We start from the raw sequence: 17,540 nt of genomic DNA, 5'->3' as shown, positions 1-17,540 counted from the left end.
CTCTGGATATCAAATGAGAATTTCACACACAACTCATTCTCATGTTTCACCTTCATTAAAGTGAACCTTTAATGCAAATTCACCTTTTATTCTACAAAATTTATCATGTATCAGGAAATGAGGCTTAATTTTATAGACATGCAAATCAATAACTTAAGTATATATGTATATATTGTACAGAAATTGCCTCTCTCTTCAAAAAACTTTTTAAACTTTTAAATATTAAGCATGGTGAAAGCAGCTACTCACATGAACTACTTAACCACTTATAAAGTTCACAGGACATTAGATGAATGGCTTTCTTTAACCATGCAATTTATAACTTATTTGACACTATATTCTACCTAATCATTAAAAAAAAATAGAAAACTGGAAACCAAAAGAATGAAAAAGTTGTATATTCCCTAAACTAAACTATTTAATTTTTTCAGATCAATTTATACCCCCCTTTTTGTCTAAATTTTGAGAACTTGACATTTTCAGAAATGTGAAATCATTGAAGAAAAATACTAGACACACACAAGTTTTAAGCTACACAAGAAAAGATTTTACACTGAATTTTATAATAGCATTCATATAAAATTGATTGGAACTACAAGATATAAAAGCAAAATTTTAAAAAGTCAGAAAGTAAAAAAGCACGCCAACATTTATCCACTGTGAACCGTAGCTTGTAGTTAGCCAGGGCAATTCTGTCCATTCTTCAGAGACACTCTGCAAAATAACCAGAGCCCTATTATTTGAGATTGAGTAAAAACCCAGCCATGATAGCTAAAACTCCATACCTCAAAAAATTGGACTCAAATTGTGCTTCACAGGCAATCTGCTTTTAAGTTAGTCAGGTATGTCACAATGCTTGCTCTCTCAGGACACATGAATAAAACAGGCACTTTTATAACAAAAACCCAAGTCAGAAAGCCATGCAATGTAATTTTCTATTGAAGTATACATAAGCATATTTTAGATCAATCTGAGTGATTTATTAAGTGTTCAGGGTCAAAATGACAAAAACGTGGTGGTGAAACGGGAAAATTAATGTAAGTCAATGTTCAATATGCAAAAATACTTAATAAATTATCTGTATGGTACGCATGCATTTAATCTGGTAGCTGACTCTCTTCTACGCTGTAATTTGTTAGTCTACCCTCAACTCAAGGAACAGGAAGAGTTTATAGGCTGTATATAAGGGAAAGTACCATATTTTTTATACTAAATGCTTTTACAGACCACTGTTTATTACCCATCTATAAATCAAGCACTGATATTTGCACTTTTTAGAGAATATCATGAGAACCCTTCAACATACAGTTATCAACTTATCTCCTTTAACAACAACAAAAAATCAGGAAAATATGCTACTGACTGACAAATGATTCCTTTAAATGTAGGAAAGCTAATTCCTTATATATTAAAACTCAAACATTATAAATTATCTCAATCAAAAATCATAAAACTTAAAGGTCTTACCAAGAAAAAAAAAGTATACACCAATAATCATGGGACCATAAGAAAATCTACAGACTAAAAATATGACACAGAAATATATTTAAGAGAAAAAATTATAACCCATGATTTGTAAATCATGAAATTGCTAAAATCTGAAGGTCACTTAACTTAAACTCACCAACTGTTAAACAATCTTTGCCTAATTCCAAAATAAAATTCCCGTGTTTTCAAAAAAACTACCTCAATTAAAATCAAAGCATTTAATAAAATAGCTACTTAATCTGTTCACAATGTTAGAAAATTTTTTCTTCTTAAAGTTTCAGAAAACGTTAGCCTTGAAAAGTATTCAACTCATATTTATTTCTCTCTGAACAAATTCTCTGGAGAAGCAGCAGCAAAGATCTAGATCAGGCTTCTTTATCCTTTTATGGTTCTATGACTACTCTGACAACAGGATAAAATTTACAAAGATTTTCCACACCAAAATGAAAACACAAAATTGTGCATAGAGATTTAGAGCCCCTGAGAGGCCAAAGGCTAAGACTAAGTCCAGATATTTGAAAGCAAGCTAATTATTATTGAAACTCTAAGATATTATTAAGAGGGACAATCAAGAAATGAAAGCTATACTTATTTTCCTGATCAGGTCTCACAAAGAAAAATGTCATCTTAAAGAAGTCCATTTATAAGCCCTAATTCTGTGACCACCTTTCAAGTTGGTAATTCCTTGGTCACATGCACTGTCACCCCCTAATCAACGAATGATAACTCTTCAAACGAAAGCTCCTAAAATTCACCAATACTACTGGCATTTACTTTCCAGTCTCCTCATCTCATCTCTGCTGTTGCTCTGTTCAAACCAAACCACAGCTAGCACTGCCTTTTTACTACTCTTCTAGGTGGAAAAATAACAGAGCAAGCGGAAACCCTGAAGAAGTTTTCTAAGCTAATTACTCTACAGAAAGTACTATAAACAACTTGTTATTCTTACTCTAATATGGCATGCTTTTCAAAATTTTAAAGTTCTTCTATGATGAATGCTATCTCAAGTAAGGTATTTATTCATAAGGGCCTAAAATGTATGATTAATAACAAGTGCAAGCAAGGCAGTGCTTCATAAAATATTATTAAGGCACTATTACTGTTAGCAGTTTTTTTAAAAGGGTGTAAATATCTAGAAAATAATATTCAATAGCTGCTTTTTAAGTTGAATCATTAAGGTTTCTTTTTGTTAAAATATATTAACACAAAATGCATGGTATCATAGAAGTACCCAACAGATCTAAATTCCTTCGTTATAGCACAATTTTACTAAAGATTGTCACCAAGCTAGCTTGATACCTATATAAGAAAGTATAACATGTACAATGGCAAATTTGTCTCTAAAGAGCTATGCTAATTGAAAAAGGATTTTAAGATAATTGAAAACCAAAGGTTTATTCATCAATGGGAAAACAATCTTTTGCTGTTAACTTCTTGAATGATCTCTAAACAATGTAATACATTATATTCAAGTTATAAAATTAATGTACAAAATTCACATTAGAATTATTTTCAAGTTATGTCTACATATAATTGTTTCTAATTAAAAGGATTTTATTTATCTTCTGTTACTTACGATATTCTTCCAAATGGTGCAAAAGCAGCTTTTATATCTTCAGTTGTAATTTCTGGGCTGAGATCACCAACAAAGACATGGAAATGATCTTATAAGGGGAAGGAAGGGGAAGTGAAAAGAAAAATAGAACTTTAGAATTTAAAAAGTACTAAAATCTATTCAATAAAGTATTCTTAAAATGATTATGGCTTATGATAAAGTATAAATAAAACACTATCCTATATCTATACAAATCCTATCAATTTTAAACAATGAATCAAGGTAACAATATAGGAAAAATTCTCCTGAAACGACTGTGATACATCTAACTGTAAAGTGACATTTATATTTCTATTTACAGTCAATTATTACACTGGTCTAAGAAAATAAACTAATAACATACAAGTTTCAGTTCTGCAAAAAAATTTAATGACTTAGTTACCATTCTAACAATAATTATTTACTTTTATTCAGTTTACCACTATATTAAGGCTTTACAAATTAAAATAAAATAGTGGTACTGTGAATTATGTAGACTAGATTTGCCTCAGTTAACACAATTTACTGAAGCTAGCTACATGATATATACTTGGTTTAACCATATTTTGTGAAGAACAATCAAAGAAATACCTTGCATTGCAACAGTTTGATGTTAAAGTATTTGACAGTTTTCTCAAAAGCCAACAGTTTTGGTTGCCCAGACATTACACCATTCAGTTTATGTGAATCCATGTGCAAGTGAACTAAGACTGAAGGCAACAGAATGAAAACAGTAATCCCTTCACTTTATATCAGAACCATTAAAAAAGCATTGGAGAGAAATAACCATCCCATATCTGAAGTTTTTAAAAAAGACAATTATCAAAAAAAGAAACACTTTAAAAATGCAAAATTGTCGGACCAACACTTTAAAATGGACACATACATCAATTTGACAAAGCATATTTGGAAAGAAAAGTTACCCATATTTGACAGGCCTTAAACAACATTTTGGATTGTTCTTTGGGAAACAAAATTTGAGGAGCAACTCAAGCATTTGGAAGATCTGGGTATGAAGCCCAGATGGTGACCTCAGGAAAGGAGGGTATTTTGCCCCTTAGTTGGTGAAAGTAGTTCTAAGGCATCAGCTGCTACCAAATGGGTCAGAAAGCTTGAACTAGCACCAAAGTAGCGGACAAGCTATACTTGGTCAACACTGAGAAGGGAGAAAAGTATTGCTAGAGAGACAAATAGAAATAATATCTCCTCCCGCCCCCCTCCCCCAAATATCAAACAAAAAAACTTCAGGTGGTTAGTGAATACCCTTTCAAGAGATTTCATTTTATGTTTAAGAAGATACAATTACCTTGTGAACGCTGTGTGCTGACAACGGTACTACCTGATGACAAAGATTAGATTTGTTCTTAAATTTATTAACACAAACACATTCAATCATATCTTAGGATAACGATCAAAACATTACTGCAAACATGTATGATGTTTATAGGCTTTACAATAAAACTACTGGGTATAATAAAAACAAATATTCAAAGAGCATAAAATATACTTACTGCTTGTATCTTTCTTTTGACTGCTGGGGGTTGTTGCCCAATTCACTTTGACTTCCTAAAAAAAAATTTTTACATTTATACTTCACAAAAATAAACCCCAAAATCACATTTGCATCTATAAACACACAGGAAGATATCTGTTTAAGATGAAACACTGAAGGAGATACCAGCTCTGGTCAAGTTTCAATACTTAATCTTCTGACCTACGTTTAGGCAAATAATGTTGACAAATCCTAATCTTTATGTGTCTGTTATCATTCAATTAACCTTTCCTACCTACAGTACCCATATTATTTTTTTCCTTTCATTCTTTTCCATTAGCATCCAAGCTTGAGTAATTCAGCAAATATTCTGGTATTTACCATGTACAATCCACCATGGAAAATACTAATATAGGCTGCTGGCTGACGCCTGTAATCTCAGCACTTTCAAAGGCCAAGACAGGCGGATCACCTGAGGTCAGGAGTTCAAGACCAGCCTGGCCATCAGAGTGAAACCTTGTCTCTACAAAAATACAAAAATTAGCTGGGCATGATGGTGGGTGCCTGTCATCCCAGCTACCCAGGAGGCTGAAGCAGAAGAATTGCTTGAACCCATGAGGCGGAGGTTGCAGTGAGCCAAGATGGTGCCACTGCACTCCAGCCTGGGTGACAGAGCAAGATTCCATCTCAGAAAAAAAAAAAAAACCTGGGGGCGGTGGCTTACACCTGTAATCCCAGCACTTTGGGAGGCCGAGACGGGCAGACTGGATCATGAGGTCAGGTGACTGAGACCATCCTGCCCAACATGGTGAAACCCTGTCTCTACTAAAAATACAAAAAATTAGCCAGGCGTGGTGGTGGGCGCCTGTAGTCCCAGCTACTCCAGATGCTGAGGCTGGAGAATGGCATGAACCCGGGAGGCGGAGCTTGCAGTGAGCTGAGATCACGCCGCTGCACTCCAGCCTGGGCGACAAAGCGAGACCCAACTCAAAAAAAAAAAAAAGAAAATACTAACATAAATACAAGCCTCTGCCCTCTAAAAGCTTTATCCTACCTTTTTAATATTATATGTCAATAACTGACCTTTTGCTATAAAGTGTTTAATGTTTCAGCCAGGCGCGGTGGCTCACACCTATAATCCCAACACTTTGGGAGGCCGAGGCAGGCGGATCACCTGAGGTCAGGAGTTTGAGACCAGTCTCAACTAACATGGTGAAACCTCATTTCTACTAAAAATATGAAAAATTAGCCGGATGTGGTGGTGCGTGCCTGTAATCCCAGCTACTAGGGAGGCTGAGGCAGGAGAATTACTTGAACCCGGGAGGCAGAGGTTGCAGTGAGCCAAGACTGCGCCACTGCACTCCAGATTGGGCAACAAGGGCAAAATTCCGTCTCAAAAAAAAAAAAAAAAAAAAAGTGTTTAATGTTTCTAAAAAGGAAACAAAATCATATATAACTTAAATTTTTTCAGTGCAAGTCACCTTCTTTAATTACGACAGCTTACCTTACCCATTATCTTCCGTCCATTCATAGCAGCTAATGCTGCAGCTGCATGACGATGCTCATGAAACTCCACAAAACAATAGGGATCATTTCCAGCTGTCTGTGGGAGAAGAAACACAAAAGCCAATTTTAAGCTTTATTCACCCATTACCTTAAAATTATGTAAAAAAAAAAAAATCTTAAACCAAGTTGTAAACATCTAAGTTATCAGGCCATGGAGAATGAATGGTCTATTCCGCAAGTAAATTTTAGATTTAAAAAAGTAGGCTGGGTGAGGTGGCTCACGCCTGTAATCCCAGCACTTTGGGAGGCCAAGGCAGGTGGACCATGAGGTCAGCAGTTTGAGACCAGCTTGGCCAACGTGGTGAAACCCTGTCTCTATTAAAAAAAAATACAAAAATTAGCCAGGCATGGTGGCAGGCTCCTGTAATCCCACCTACTCGGGAGGCTGAGGCAGGAGAACTGCTTGAACCCAGGAGGTGGAGGTTGCAGTGAGCCGAGCCTGCGCCATTGCACTCCAGCCTGGGCGACAGAGCAAGACTCCGTCTCAAAAAAAAAAAAAAAAAGAAAAGAAAAAAAAAAGTAAACAGCCAGGCCTGGTGGAGAGCTCCTGTAGTCCCAGCTACTTTAGGAGGCTGAGGAGGGAGGAATGCTTGAGCCTAGGAGTTTGAATCCAGCCTGGGCAACACAGCAAGATCCTCTCTAAAATAATTAAAAAGTAAAAAAAAAAGCCAACACTTAAAATCACACTGCTTTTATACATAGCTATTTTCTTCAACAGGTTATACTATAGTACTATAATTTAATATTAATGACTAGGTATCCTAACTGGATATATAGCTACACATACCCCATCATCATATAACCATTTGTTCAAGCTACACAGATTAAATTTGACTGAACTCCTAGGTTCTGAAGTCTCACTTCGGCTTTTTATGATTTTTCTATCCCCTCCCTGTTATAAGTTACTTTTTACTGCTACAAATGTACATTGCTCCTTGCTGCTACTAGTTTGCTGAGTAGCAGAAAATCTTAGCCAACCTTCTTAAATCTGTTTTAAAATACAGGTAAATAGGCTCTGAAAACTGAAGAGATTCTCTGGTAAGTAAAATTTTAGAATAGGTTTTAGAATGTGAACTTTCTGACATCAATTTTTTGCTTGCTCAGAAGCCTTTAAAAAATTATCTTCCCACCGGGCGTGGTGGCTCACACCTGTAATCCCAGCACTTTGGGAGGCCGAGGAGGGCAGATCACGAGGTCAGGAGATCGACACCATCCTGGCTAGCACGGTGAAACCCTGTCTCTACTAAAAATACAAAAAATTAGCCGGGCGTGGTGGCGGGCACCTGTAGTTCCAGCTAACTCGGGAGGCTGAGGCAGGAGAATGGCGTGAACCCAGGAGACGGAACCTGCAGTGTGCAGTGAGCCGAGATTGTGCCACTGCACTACAGCCTGGGCGACACAGCCAGACTCCGTCTCAAAAAAAAAAAAAAAAAAAAAGAAAAAAAATTATCTTCCCGGCCAGGTGTGATGGCTCACACCTGTAATCCCAGCACTTTGGGAGACCAAGGTGGGCTGATCACCTGAGGTCAGGAGTTCGAGACCAGCCTGACCAACATGGTGAAACCCTGTCTCTACTAAAAATACAAAATTAGCTGGGTGTGGTGGTGCATGCCTGTAATCCCAGCTACTCAGGAGGCTAAGGCAGGAGAATCGCTTGAACCCTGGAGGCAAAGGTTGCGGTGAGCTGAGATCATGCCATTGCACTCCAGCCTGGGCAACAAGAGTGAAACTCTGTCTCAAAAAAAAAAAATTATCTTCCCTTGGCCGGGCACAGTAGCTCATGCCTGTAATCTCAGCACTTTGGGAGGATGAGGCAGGTGGATCACCTGAGGTCAGGAGTTCGAGCCTAGTCTGGCCAAAATGGTGAAACCTCATCTCTACTAAAAATACAAAAATTAGCTGGGTGTGGTGGCGTTCACCTGTAATCCCAGCTACTCGGGAGGCTGAGGCAGGAGATTCACTTGAACCCGGGAGGCGGACGTTGCAGTGAGCCGAGATTGTGCCACTGGATTCCAGTCTGGGCGCACAGTGAGACTCTGTCTCAAAAAAAAAAAAAAAAAATCTTCCCTTTTCTGCTGGTGTTCCAGGTAGGTGAGGCTATGTGATAAATAGAACCTGGATGTTTAATTATAAATTAAAGTAGCAGAAAAAAATTCCAATTTTTACACCTATAGTGTAAAATATCAAATGACATTATAGGCCATTTTAAAATTCTTTCCATAGCCTCCTAAACAGATTTGTTAAAATAAAAAACTAATTCAAAAGACTAGAAAGCTACTAAAATAGAGGAATATACAATTTTATTTCAAGTACAATTAATACTTTTTACTTAATTTTTTTTAAGAGATGTGGTCTTGTTATGTTGCCCAGGCTGGTCTCAAATTCCTAGGCCCAAGTGATTCTCCAGCCTCTGCCTCCCAAAGTGTTGGGATTACAGGCATCAGTCACTGTGTACATCCACAATTAACAGTTTGAGAGTCACTGGCAATGACTTGTAGAAATTTTAAAGCAACAAGGCCAAGACAAAGTTTAATATATTGGGACCATATTTTGTCTAAAAAAATTAGAGAATAAAAATGTTATATAACTCAAACTAATAAAACACAATGGGAATTCTATTACCAAGATCAATGCTGACAGGCAACACTGAAATGAAGTTAGAAAAAGTCACTTGCGGCTGGGTGTGGTGGCTCACGCCTGTAATCCCAGCACTTTGGGAACCTGGGGTGGGTGGATCATGACATCAGGAGATCGAGACCACCTGGCCAACATGGTGAAACCCTGTCTCTACTGAAAATACAAAAACTAGCCAGGTGTGGTGGCGCATGCCTGTAATCCCAGCTACTTAGGAGGCTGAGGCAGGAGAATAGCTTGAACCTGGGAGGCAGAGTTTGCAGTGAGCTGAGATCATGCCATTGCACTCCAGCCTGGGCAACAGAGTGAGACTCTGTCTAAAAAAAAAAAAAGAAAAAGTCACTTGCATTTAAGAGTAAATAAATAAAAAAGAATATGGTTTACTTAATTTATATGCAGAAAAAACTTTAACTTTTTAAATAAGAATCGAAGCATATAAACATATTATCAGCATATTATCAGTCCAGGAAGCATAAAATTTATAAATGTGAACATTAGTCTCAGAATGTGAACAGACTGGAATTTAGATTTCAATTATAAAAATCTAAGCTTGTGAGCGATAAGAATCCACAAATGATAAAAAGTGGCAAAGGCTAACCTGTTTTTTTCTGTAGCCAAGGCAATCATTAACATTTTGTCTAATGATCTTTCCCCAGGGAAATATATGACCAGCCAGAGAGAGGGTAGCAGCAGGCAAACCAATGGAGAAGATTTATATTCGGATAAATCAACTGGGGTTTACAGCCTTGCTTTGCCTCATTTCCTCATACATGAAATGAGAATAACACCTTCTTTATGTTTCTATTGAGCATTTGTGACAATGTATTAAAGTAATTGACAGGCAGCAAATTTTCCATAAATGCTACCATTGGAATAAGTAAGGAGATCTAGATTAAGGAAAGACTGGTTTTAAATTCCTCTTCATTTTTCCCCATCTTTCCCTCCTGTCTTTCTCTATGGGTACAGGGATTTTTTCTCCTTTATCCAAAGGCATACCAGTATTAAATGTGATAGAATAAAAGAACATAACTCTTTGTTGATTTCATCTATATAATATGCAGATGATTTTGCAGCATCAGAACAAAGGTCTGACAACATTTTAAGATCTAAGACAACAAATCAAAGCCAATTGGATAAATATATATTTTTGAGACAGTCTCCCTCTGTCACCCAGGCTGGAGTGCAATGGTGCAATCTTGGCTCACTGCAACCTTCGCCTCCTGGGTTCAAATGATTCTACTGCCTTAGCCTCCTGAGTAGCTGGGATTACAGGCGCTTGCCACCATGTCCGGCTAATTTTGGTATTTTTAGTAGAGACAGGGTTTCACCATGTTGGTCAGGCTAGTCTCGAACTCTTGACCTCATGATCCGCCCGCCTCGGCCTCCCAAAGTGCTGGGATTACAGGTGTGAGCCACTGTGCCCGGCTAAATAATTACTTTTAAAAATATCAAGTAAAAAACAGATGAGCTGGAATACAACAGGAAAGAAGGTAACAGATACACATACACACATACATGATTGTCTTTTCTGGAGAAAAGAAAACTGAAAGTTTATAGTAGGCTGGGTGCAGTGGCTATACCAATACCCTGTCTTTCAAGACAAACAAACAAACAAACAAACAACCCAAAAGTTTACAGAAAGGAGAGACCATGGGACAAAAGGATTTCTCTTTAACATTGCCTTTCCCATTAAAAAATTTAGGTCGGGTACGGTGGCTCATACCTGTAATCTCAGCACTTTGGGAGGCCAAGACAGGTGGATCACCTAAGGTCGGGAGTTTGAAACCAGCCTGACCAACATGGAGAAACCCCATCTCTACTAAAAATACAAAATAAGCCAGGTGTGGTGGCACATGCCTGTAATCCCAGCTACTTGGGAGGCTGAGCCAGAAGAATTGCTTGAACCCAGGAGGTGGAGGTTGCAGTGAGCCGAGATCGCACCATTGTATTCCAGCCTGGGCAACAAGACCGAAACTCCGTCTCAAAAAAAAATTCAAAGTCTTTTCCCCCCAACCAGGAGACAAAGACTCCAGGGAAATGGGGTAAATGTTCCCTAAATGTCTTTTTATACATATTATGATTCAGGGTTAACACCAATTAGATGAATGAGTTGTGTTTGTGTGTGTGTTGTGTGTGTGTGTGTTTTAATACATTAAGGTCTCATAAATAGGAATTGCCTAAATACAAGAAAAACTTGAATGATGACCTTTAAAAATAAAGTTAAAAATACCTTCACTATACCAAATGCCTATTATTTTTAAACCTGTTTTCCAATTTAATTGTAAGAGCTGAATTTATTAGCCAATTGACACCACATATAAACATTTCTGATGCCTCAATGCACCTGAAAGAGCCCACATATACATAGTTCCCATCTGATCTAGAAATAACTAGTTCTATTGTCATCTTCCATCATGTAATAAAACAAATTAAATTCAGCTGTCAAAACAGGTTCATTACAAATTCACTAAAATCCCTATTAATTTAGAATATGGTAAACTAAAACTATATTTAGACTACAGTAAACTAATAATTTATACTATATTTAGACCATGGTAAACTAAGAATTCCTTCCAAGCAATCGCTTTAAGTAATGTGTAAAAAAAAAAAAGAATAAAGTTAACTAAGTAAAATACCCTTACATCCATAATCATTTTGCAGTTTTTACAAGGTCCAATCTGGCTAAAGAGTTGCAGAATTAGAGCTTCTGTCACATCTCTGGAAAGGTTACCGACGTATCTGAAACACAAAGAAAAACAATTTACCTTTTTTTTTTTTTGAGACGGAGTTTCCCTCTTGTTGCCCAGGATAGAGTGCAATGGCACGATCTCGGCTCACCACAACCTCCGCCTCCAGGGTTCAAGTGATTCCCCTGCCTCAGCCTCCCCAAGTAGCTGGGATTACAGGCATGTGTGACCACACCCAGCTAATTTTGTATTTTTAGTAGAGACGGGGTTTCTCCATGTTGGTCAGGCTGGTCTCCAACTCCTGACCTCAGGTGATCCGCCCGCCTCAACCTCCCAAAGTGCTGAAATTACAGGTGTGAGACACTGCACCCGGTCTTTTTTTTTTTTTTTTAAAGAGAAATAGTCTGGCTATATTGCTCAGGCTGCTCTCAAACTCCTGGCCTCAAGCAAACCTACTGCCTTGGCCTCCTGAGTAACGGACTAGAGGAACCACCACACCCAGCTCAATTTACCTCAATTTATTTTTGTTTTTCAGACAAGGTCTTGCTGGGTTGCCTAGACTAGAGTGTAGTGGCACAATCTTGGCTCACTACAACCTCCACCTCCTGGGCACAAGGGATTCTCCCACCTCAGCCTCCCAAGTAGCTGGGACCACATGCGTGTGCCATCATATCTGGCTAATTTTTTCACATTTTCTGTAGAGAAGGGGTTTCACCATGTTGCTGAGCTGGTCTCAAACTCCTGGGTTCAAGGGATCTGCCCGCCTTGGCCTCCCAAAGTGTAATCTTAAAGATTACAGGCATGAGGCATTGTGCCCAGCCCTTGATTTACCATTTTTAATTTGCTTATTCTCTATCAGTTTCTAAAGTTGTTCATTAAAAATTAAACTTGAGAAATAGGCAGATCTTTGCCTTAAACTATAATATTTGGGAGTAACTTTTAAAAGTTTGCCAACACTTCAAAATCTCTTTGAAAACAGATGTCAAGTATGTTATTTGAAAATATATTAGCTAGGTGTGGTGGCTCACGCCTGTAATCCCAGCACTTTGGGAAGCCAAGATGGGAAGATCACCTGAGGCCAGGAGTTGAGACCAGCCTGGTAAACATGGTGAAACCCTGTCTCTACTAAAAACACAAAAATTAGCCAGGCATGGTGGTACACATCTGTAAACCCAGCTACTTGGGAGGCTGAGGCAGGAGAATCACTTGAACCCAGGAGGCAGAGGCTGGGTTAGCTGAGGTTGCACCACTGCACTCCAGCCTGGGCAACAGAGTGAGACTATGTCTCAAAAAAGAAAAAAGAAAATATATTACACCTTGCTAGTGAAGGGGAAGCTAGTATGTGCATGTCTGTTTTAGTCATGGTTCTGCAAATTGATTGCTTGTTTCTAAGTTTCCAGGCTTACCTTAGGAAGACAAGCTTTAAAAACACTCAAATGAATCATCATTAGTTATATAAAATATCTTATACAATAATGGCTGGGCGTGGTGGCTCACACCTGTAATCCCAGCACTTTGGGAGGCTGAGGAGGGTGGATTACTTGAGGCCAGGAGTTTGACACCAGCCTGGCCAACGTAGTGAAACCCCTTCTCTACTAAAAACACAAAAATTAGCCAGGCGTGGTGGTGCCTGCCTGTAATCCCAGCTACTGGGGAGCGGCTGAGGCATGAGAATTGCTTGAACCCAGGAGGCAGAGGTTACAACGAGCCCCGATCATGCCACTGCACTCCAGCCTGGGTGATGGAGCAAGACTGTCTTAAAAAAGAAAAAAAAAGGCTGGGCGTGGTGGCTCACACCTGTAATCCCAGCACTTTGGGAGGCCGAGGCGGGCGGATCACGAGGTCAGGAGATCAAGACTATCCTGGCTAACACGATGAAACCTCGTCTCTAATAAAAATATAAAAAATTAGCTGGGCGTGGTGGTGGGCGCCTGTAGTCCTGGCTACTCGGGAGGCTGAGGCAGGAGAACGGCATGAACCTGGGAGACGGAACTTGCAGTGAGCCGAGATGGTGCCACTGCACTCCAGCTTGGGCAACAGAGCGAGAGTCGATCTCAATAAAAAATAAAAAATAAAAATATACCATCAAAGCTAAGAGGCATTGCAATTACTTCTACTCCTATGGTATTACTACTACTAAGAACACTGACGTTCCCCCAATTTTTATTTTTATTTTTTTTGGACAAAGTCTCGCTCTGTCACCCAGGCTGGAATGCAGTGTTGTGATCTCAGCTCATTGCAACCTCCGCCTCCCAGGTTCAAGTGATTCTCCTGCCTCAGCCACCCGCGTAGCTGGGACTACAGGCGCCCGTCACCACGCCCAGCTAATTTTTTTATATTTTTGGTAGAGACGGAGTTTCAGCATATTGGCCAGGCTGGTACCCCCAATTTTTAAATTAACATTATTTCCCTTATTTGTTCAATTTAGGTAGACTTTGGTTATGCAATGAACACATTTTTGAAAAGTTATAGGTAAATTATCAGTTGTTTTGAATGCTTACAGTGGGATGAGAAACCTTCCATTTAACATTACTGATCGGTAGAAGAGGGGTGAAAGGGAGTAGAAAGATCACAGATTGTGAGTTGGTAATCAATAAAAATATAAATCGTGCATTACAAGACCATAAGACTATGATGATCTTCATTTAAAGGGTTTAGACTAGGGGCAGTGGTTCACATCTGTAATCCCAGCACTTTTGGAGGCCAAGGTGGGAAGATCACTTTAGCCAAGGAGTTCAAGATCAGCCCAGTCAATACAGTGAGACCCCCGTCTCTACCAAAAATAAAAATAAAGATAAAAAATTAGCTGGACATGGTGGCTCTATGTCCATGGCATGGTCCCAGCTACTTCGGATGCTGAGGTGGGAAGATCACTTGAACCCAGGAGTTAAGAGGCTGCAGTAAGCTATGATTATGCCACTGCACTCCATCCCAGGTGACAGAGCAAAATTCTATCTCTTAAAAAAAATAAAGGGTTTATTATTTATTTATTTATTTTGAGATGGAGTCTTGCTCTGTCGCCCAGGCTGGAGTGCAGTGGCGCGATCTCGGCTCACTGCAAGCTCCACCTCCCGGGTTCACGCCATTCTCCTGCCTCAGCCTCCCGAGTAGCTGGGACTACAGGCACCCGCCACCACGCCCGGCTGATTTTTTGTATTTTTAGTAGAGATGGGGTTTCACCATGTTAGCCAGGATGGTCTCGATCTCCTGACCTCGTGATCCACTTGCCTCGGCCTCCCAAAGTGTTGGGATTACAGGCGTGAGCCACTGCGCCCGGCCAATAAAGGGTTTATAAATAAGTTTTTAAATGAGATTTTGAGATGAGATTACCTCTCGTCATTTTACAGAGTTAGAGGTTTATCAGTTCTGGAATCAGGAAATGCAGTCTCCCCAGAATGGTAGTTTCTCATTTGTGTCTCAGGTACCCTTCAGAAAATTTGATACAAGGTATGGACTTTCTCCCCAGAAAAGTAAACATTCATACATGCTCACAAAGTGTGGAATCAATTTCTTCTTTCCATCTACCATTCAACAAACACATATTGAGTGCTTAACACGAAGCCTTCGGAAAAGGTTAAGATGGCAAAGGAAGAAATGCTGAGTCTTAATAACAAATGACATTTAACGATCAGTTAAAATAATGGTACTCAAAAGAGAAAGTAACAGCAACATTTACCCAACAGCAATTTACCAGTATTGGGAGTTATTACTACACCAAGTCTTTATTCTGAAAAAGAGACAGAATTAAGCATTTATCCTACTAAGTAGGAACTCCTACTAAAGAGTGTAATCTAATAGCTCTAGTTTAGAAAAGTTCTTCTTTACAGAAGAATGCTAGTTAATAAATGTAGAAAGATACTATTAAATTAACAATGTGTAAACCCTAATGAAATAACTGATTCAGGCAAGGATCTTTAATTTATGCTTAAACTACTACATGAACAGCTGGTGTGGAAATAGTCACAAGGTGTCAAAGTTATCACATAGATTACTTAATAAATTGCAAAGGGAAAACCTTACCTTAAAAATGAGAGCTTTGGCTGTTACCACTATGACCCAGTGATAAAATTTTCAATTATTTTATAGATGGGCAACGACCAATGAGACACTGCCTATACATAATATGAATTACACAGTATCACCTATGAAATATGTACATAAAAAAGTCTAACCTAAATCTAACCAAGCTGAAAATTAGATTTAAGTTTATAGGATATTAGGCAAATAAAACAATTCCATGAATCCAGATGTGGGACATTTTATAAGACAACTCAGTCTCTTCAAGAAATTATTGTCCTAAAACAAAAACAACAAATGACTGTTCTTGAATAAAAGGGAGTGGTGGCACAAGCCCACAGCCCCAGCTACTTGAGAGGCTGAGGTGGGTGGATCCCTTGAACCCAGGAGTTTGAGTCCAGCCTGGGAACATAGCAAGACCTCATTTCTAAGATATAAATAAATAAAAGAAACAGAAAGCTGGGCACAGTGGCTCAAGCCTGAAATCCTAGCACTTCAGGAGGCTGAGGCAGGCAGTTCACTTGAGACCAGGAGTTAGAGACCAGCCTGGCCAACATGGTGAAACCTCATCTCTACTACAAGAAATACAAAAATCAGCCAGGTGTGGTGGCGCATGCCTGTAATCCCAGCTACCTGGGAAGGGGAGGCACAAGAATCACTTGAACTTGGGAGGTGGACATTGCAGTAAGCTGATATTACACCACAGTACTCCAGCCGGGGTGACAGAGCAAGACACTGCCCTCCCTGCCCCCCCCACCAAAAAAAAGGACATAAAAAACACTGACAACCAAATACAATGAATAATGTTTAAATGGATCCTGGATGAGGGGAAAATAGTTTTTTCTTACAGAATTAATAAATGTAGAAAGAATGAGAGAAATAGAAAATCACCATTAAAACACCACAGTAATAATTTCTATAGGAAGATCCACCCATGGAAGCTCACATTAGTTGATGAAACCTTAAAAGGGGAAACAGGGTATCTGCATAGCCTCAAAGTACCTCCCCTAAAATATTTCTTAAAAATTGGTTTTGGGCCAGGTGCGGTGGCTCATGCCTGTAATCCCAGCACTTTGGGAGACCAAGGCGGATCACAGGTCAGGAGATCAAGATCATCCTGGCCAACATAGCGAAACCCCGTCTCTACTAAAAAATACAAAAAATTAGCTGGGCATGGTGGCGCGTGCCTGTAGTTTCAGCTACTAGGGAGGCCGAGGCAGGAGAATCGCTTGAACCCGGGAGGCAGAGGTTGCAGTGAGCCGAGATCATGCCACTGCACTCCAGCCTGGCAACAGAGCGAGACTCTGTCTCAAAAAAAAAAAAAAAAAAGTTTTGACCAATGAACTAGTGGTTTTACATGACTATGAATTCTTTGGATATACCTCCCTCCAGGAAGTATAACTTAATCTTCCTCTTCCTGAGTGTGAGCTAGCCTCGGTGACTTACTTCTAACCAATAGAGTAAGTTAAGAAAAAAGAAGTCGTGGTGATTTTGGAGAACAGGAGAAACAGTACCCTTCCAAAGTGTCGGTGGGGTGTGGTGGCTCACACCTGTAAACCCAGTGCTTTGGGAGGCCGTGGTGAGAGATTCACTTGAGGCCAGTATTTGAGACCAGCTAGGGCAACATAGTGATATGCCGTCTCTACAAAAAATAAGAAAAAATTAGCTGGGTGTGGTGGTGTGCACCTGTAGTTCCAGCTACTTGGGAAGCTGAAGTGAACAATGATTGTGCCACTGCACTCCAGTCTGGGCAACAGAGTGAGACCTTACCTCTAAAAAAAGAAAAAAAAGTGTTAAGGTCAGAAAGACATCTTACAGAATGAAGGAGAATAAACAGACGATGATGAAATGCAATGTGGTATTTTCCTGAATTGGATCCTAGAATATAAAAAGGATATCAGTGGAAAAATTGGAATAAAGCCTATAGTGTTAATCTCTTAATTTTGATAATTATACCATGGTTATATAAGATGGTAACATTAAGGGATGCTAGATGAAGGTTATCATGCCATTCTTCCGCAAAACCTTCCCCTGCAGAAAACAAAACTCTGTATACTATCTC

The 17,540-nt window shown here is 39.2% G+C and overlaps 1 protein-coding gene across 18 annotated transcripts in view; it reads right to left on the bottom strand.

The window, feature by feature from the left end:
- TIA1 (TIA1 cytotoxic granule associated RNA binding protein) overlaps window positions 1-17,540 on the bottom strand; it is a 38,468-nt gene that overhangs the window by 14,392 nt on the left and 6,536 nt on the right. For 3 of the 18 annotated variants that reach the window (XR_008522370.1, XM_024242140.3, XM_024242139.3), the window contains exons 2-6: window positions 11,411-11,513; window positions 6,079-6,177; window positions 4,594-4,648; window positions 4,389-4,421; window positions 3,065-3,152 (exon numbers count right to left, since the gene is read on the bottom strand). Coding sequence is in view for 12 of the 18 variants with exons in the window: in XM_024242140.3 (XP_024097908.1) it covers window positions 3,065-3,152; window positions 4,389-4,421; window positions 4,594-4,648; window positions 6,079-6,177; window positions 11,411-11,513 (378 nt within the window). In the remaining 6 variants the exon portion in view is untranslated. Of the gene's footprint in view, window positions 1-54; window positions 2,978-3,064; window positions 3,153-3,673; window positions 4,422-4,593; window positions 4,649-6,078; window positions 6,178-11,410; window positions 11,514-17,540 lie in introns of those variants that run through there. The other 15 variants (XR_002913816.2, XM_009237204.4, XM_024242141.3 and 12 more) reach the window with 12 other exon arrangements.

Source organism: Pongo abelii, chromosome 12, assembly GCF_028885655.2.
Source record: "Pongo abelii isolate AG06213 chromosome 12, NHGRI_mPonAbe1-v2.0_pri, whole genome shotgun sequence".
In the NCBI taxonomy this organism is placed as follows: Eukaryota; Metazoa; Chordata; class Mammalia; order Primates; family Hominidae; genus Pongo; species Pongo abelii.
Note: the sequence above shows the minus strand (reverse complement) of the source record. Positions and strands in the feature narration are given on the sequence as shown.